The 4,771-nt window shown below is 44.6% G+C and overlaps 1 protein-coding gene across 1 annotated transcript; it reads left to right on the forward strand.

The window, feature by feature from the left end:
* Window positions 1-995: 995 nt before the first annotated feature.
* LOC103780241 (fibulin-2-like) lies at window positions 996-2,334 on the forward strand (the record flags this gene model as incomplete). Its single annotated transcript, XM_008947900.1, has 1 exon — window positions 996-2,334. A coding segment is annotated over exon 1 (1,339 nt), but the record flags the coding sequence as incomplete, so codon positions are not given.
* Window positions 2,335-4,771: the final 2,437 nt, after the last annotated feature.

Raw genomic sequence — 4,771 nt, forward strand, 5'->3', positions numbered from 1 at the left:
ATATTCTGTTCATAGTGTAGTAATTGACTATGAAGTATTGCTGGTGTTGTCCAAGGTAGGAGAAGGGGTTGCCGATGGTGGTGTATCCTCAGCTGGTGGAAACATCCACTGCATAAACAGTTACAGCTCCAGTGAAGCTGGAGTTGATCCCTCTGTGCTGTGCTCTACGGGTCTGCTGTGGAGCTGTGCCAAATTCTGTGAGCTGAGGATCCGTCCTCTAAAATGTATTACAGGGTAGCTAATATGATGTTTAACCACACAGTAACCACAATATATAAAGAAGTTCTATTTTAGCACTGCTGGGGCAAAAGCATGGCTGTTAATGATGAAGACTGAAATGCAAAAGATTGCGAAGTGGGAGAAAAGGCAGAAAAAACCTCCTCTTGTTTTGAGTTAACATGTGTACAGATGAACTCTCATGTCTCAAGGCTAAGTTTTGTCTAAGAAAGATCTTTGAGACGTGGGTCTTTGTAATAAAAATATAAAGAGAAATTATCTTAAACTTACATCTGCAGAGGAAGAACTGTGTATTTACTTATTATCTGCCAAAAAATCTTTTCTCTCTTTAGTTAGAAAGACTAATAAAAAGGCACTGAAGTTATAAAGGCCCTTTTTAATTGAAATATATATATACATTTTGTGATCAGATTCAAAAGAAAGCAGTCTCAAGCTTTTTTCTTTCTTTTTCGAAAGAGGAGTGGGGGAAGCATGCAACTCCAAACTTAGTGCCTGTGATGCTTGGAAGACATGATTAATTTCATACTTAGGTTTCCAGATGTTGGATTTTGTCCCAACTTTTAAAGACCTCTAATGTTTAACAGGATGTGTGCTGAGTATAGTCTTTAACAGAGTTTTCTTTCATAACTCTAGGATCGATGAGGAGAGGTAACTTGGGAAAACACTTGAGATTTGGAGCTGAATCTACAGCCTTCTAGGATAAAAAACAACGTTACGGGTGCAAGCTTGGGCTGGAGCTGTATTTCTTTGGCAAGACTATGGATAGGCACCAGAGCTGGCAGCAGAGCTGTTTGAATGCCATCCTCCTTGTGCTGCTGTGGACGGGCATTTCCCGTGCACAGAGGGACTGCACGGGCGCAGAGTGCCAGCCCCTGGACAACTGCATCGAGGAGGTGCTGGAGCCTGGCGAGTGCTGTGCCACGTGTCTGCAGCATGGCTGCACGTGTGAGGGCTACCAGTACTACGACTGTGTCAACGTGGGCTTTATCAACGGCAAAGTACCCGAAGGGCAGTCTTACTTTGTGGACTTTGGAAGCACCGAGTGCTCATGCCCCAAGGGAGGAGGCAAGATCAGCTGCCAGTTCATGCTGTGCCCGGAGCTGCCCCTAAACTGCATTGATGCGGTGGTGCCAGCTGATGGGTGTCCTCAATGTGGGAGAATAGGTTGCCTCCATGAGGGCCAGAAGTATGTAGCGGGGCACACCTTCCACATGCCCCCCTGCACGGTCTGCCATTGCCCGAATGCTGGCGGTGAGCTGATGTGCTACCAGCTTCCAGACTGTAACGTGTTTGCCTTAAACACAGCAAGTCCAATAGATGCTGAGGACAGCGAGCCAGAGAGGCACTATGATGATCCCTACAGCTACGACCAAGAGGCACCAGAAGGAGACAATACCCAGGTGGAGTCTCCAAAAAAATACAGGAGTTATTCATCCCACCTAGAGCAGGAGAGCATCAGCCAAGAGCAAAGTGAGGATTATGACTACCTGCCAGCCAGCATTGCTCCATCAGCTCTGGCTCCAGCTGATCCATACACCGAGGGAATGGCCGTGCTGCACACCACGCCAGCGCCTCAGGGCCCCTCTGAAGTTCGCAGTGCCATGGAAAGAAGCGAGCGGAAGAGGGTGCCCCGCACCACGGCAGCATCCCTCCAGCAGACGACGCATAAGGAAGCACCAGTAACCACCAGTGCTCCTCCAGAGCACACAACGGCCACCACTGAGACACCCAAGCACCTGGAGGAGCTGGAGAGGAGACCAAAGGGGAAGCAAGGAGACAAGGAGAAGCATGATCAAGAAAGAGCCCCCCACTCTAAAATGAAAAAGCACGCCAGAAAAGACGACCCAGCGAACAGCATGTATCTAGGCTTGAAAGAGGCGAATTTAACAGAGACGAGTTGGTCAAAATCCTCCCATGAAATGCATGAGGGGAATGCTTTCCCCAGGGTAAAGTTCAGCGCAACAACTTCGCCTCCTGTTGCTCTAAAGGAAGACCGTAGTCAGTCATCCCAAAAGCAGTCACAGACGCTTTATCGTTATCATCCTGAAGAAGATGGGGACCCCAACTCTATTCACGCTAACCCCAGGTTACCAGAAGGTAAGAGCTACGGCCAGTGTAGATGTCTAGAGAACATTTACTCATAATAATGTTGATTCCCTTCTTCTTACTGCTGCTCATGGGCATGAAATCAAGCAAACTTCCAGCTGAGTTCTTTCATCTATTTCAGAAGATGGTTTATGTTTCACTGGAGGTAATAGATACCATTTCACTATTGCATATCTTGCTTTGATTTTGCAGACTGTGGATGGTATTTTCTGATATTTAAACTTTATTTCAGGTGATGATTTGTTAAGCTCCAACCTTTTCCTTCCATTACTTGCTTTTAATTTCTAATGTGATGTTAGAGAAACACCTTACTCTGCGCAAAAGGATTTTGTTGGTTATCTACCTGGATCCCCCAGTTACCAAGTGAATGTAATCACATTTGTAGCTTTTGTCTTTTGCTGGGGAGAAAGTGAAACAGTTGTGCTTCTACTACAAAAATATTTACAGCACTTCTTGTAATATTTATCCTATGGTTGAAAGGCTGTCTAAGCTCATTAGTACAAGAACTTGATAGATACTCTCAAATACCCTGAGGACTAGTAGGGAGAAAAAGTGCTGCTGCTTGCTTTGTGATTTTTGGGGGCTGGAAGTTTATGATGTTTATGATCAGCTGTGGCAAGTGTACGTATTTCCTCTCTGACTCTGGATTCCTCTTGACATCTGCAGTGAATGCTGATTATATGCTTTATGCAGGGCTCATTACTGTAATGAATGCTATAAATTCATCGCTATAAATTAGCACATATACAGCTCATATTTCCAATTCATTTTTCATCAAACCAAGAGTAATATCTCCTTTTTCAAGACATGGCACAAAATGTTCTCATGAGACTCAGACGTATAATACTTGCAGTCTGAGTAGAGAATATTGATTACTCCCTAGAAAGTGGTATTTTCTCCTGGGTTATGGAGGTAGCCCTTAAAGATCTTGAGCTGCCCACTTTGTCTACTCAAGAAGTTTAAAGCAGACAGGAGGAGAGCAGATTTGGAGCTGAGACTCTAGGTCCCAATGCAAGCAACACTTCATGACTATTGACTGAACAAAAGGTGTATGAGGTCTATGAATGGAGATGGCCTTTTTCTTTCACATCTGCTTATGTTTTCATTGGAAATGTTGACCTCACAATTAGTGATAGCTGCTATAATCTGGGTCAGACCTTGACTTCTTGATTTCACCAGAAAAATGCTCTAGAAACGAGCCTCACCTGAAGAACCTCATAGAATCACAGAGTTGTTTAGGTTGGAAGAGACCTTTAACATAATGGAGTCCAGCCATTAGCCTAACTCTGCCAAGTCCACTGCTAAACCATGTCCCTCAGCACCATATCTGCATAACTTTTAAACACGTCCAGGGACGGCAATTCAACCACTTCCTTGGGCAGCCAGGACTTGAGAACTCTTTCGGAGAAGAGATTATGCCATGGGAGATTTAGGCTGGATAGCTTGAGGCTATTTCCTCATGTCCTATCACTTGTTACTTGTGAGAAGAGACCAGCACTCACATCCCTACAACCTCTTTTCAGGTAGATGTAGAGAGAGACTCACGGCCCTGTAGGAGCACACCAGGCAGCAGTGTTGGAACATGGTGCCTTGAAATGAGAAGACATTAGCTGAGCACACATGCCATGCAGAGAGGTGCCATTAGGAAGTGTAGACTTTCAGAAGTGGTGTCATGCATAGTTAGTGTGCTCCAAGCCTTACTTCTGTGCTACCCTTTCTTTACGGGTGCCTGTTGTATTTTACTTCTAGCTGCTTTTGTTATGTGAAAGATGAAGCAAATAGGTCATTGCCTGATTATCCAAGTGGAGTAGTGAGCAGATTCCAGCCTGTGTAAGAGGATCTGGCCATCCACCTTTATCTGCTCTGTGCCAAATGCAAGTGGCAAAAAGCATCTGCCTTCATGGTGCAGAGTTAATCTGTAGTCAGATTTTATGCTGTTTAGTATTACTATGCAGCTAAAGCACAAAGCTCTTCCCCTCTGTTGCAACCTACTGTGAAATCTGATGTGAGCTGTGCATGGTACATGGGTCTGAGTTAAGACTAGTTAGCAACAACGTGTTTTTTGATGTAACTCGGAAACATTTGATTTAAAATTAAATTGCCTTTTTTTTTTCCCTCTCAAAAGGGAAAGATGGGTGGACCATCCTGAAATTTTCATTGAGAGGGTTTAAGAAAGCCTATTGGGATGAAAGTGCTTAGCAGCAGAGATAGCTATTGCTTTTTAGGGTATCCTTGGGTGATTGCCAGTCTGTGATTCCTGGGAACTCCTTGGCTGAGACAGGTCTGTTTTGGGTCTGGATTAGGTTGGGATGCCTGTTGGATAGGAGGAAAATGTAATGGATGTCACGTCAGGCAGGAATTGTCTAGCCTATGGAAGTAGGCTCGGGAACCACTGGATGCCATTTTTGACTTAGCTGAGATATTTATA

The sequence above is a fragment of the Merops nubicus genome, unplaced genomic scaffold, assembly GCF_000691845.1.
Source record: "Merops nubicus isolate BGI_N331 unplaced genomic scaffold, ASM69184v1 Scaffold40329, whole genome shotgun sequence".
NCBI lineage: Eukaryota > Metazoa > Chordata > Aves > Coraciiformes > Meropidae > Merops > Merops nubicus.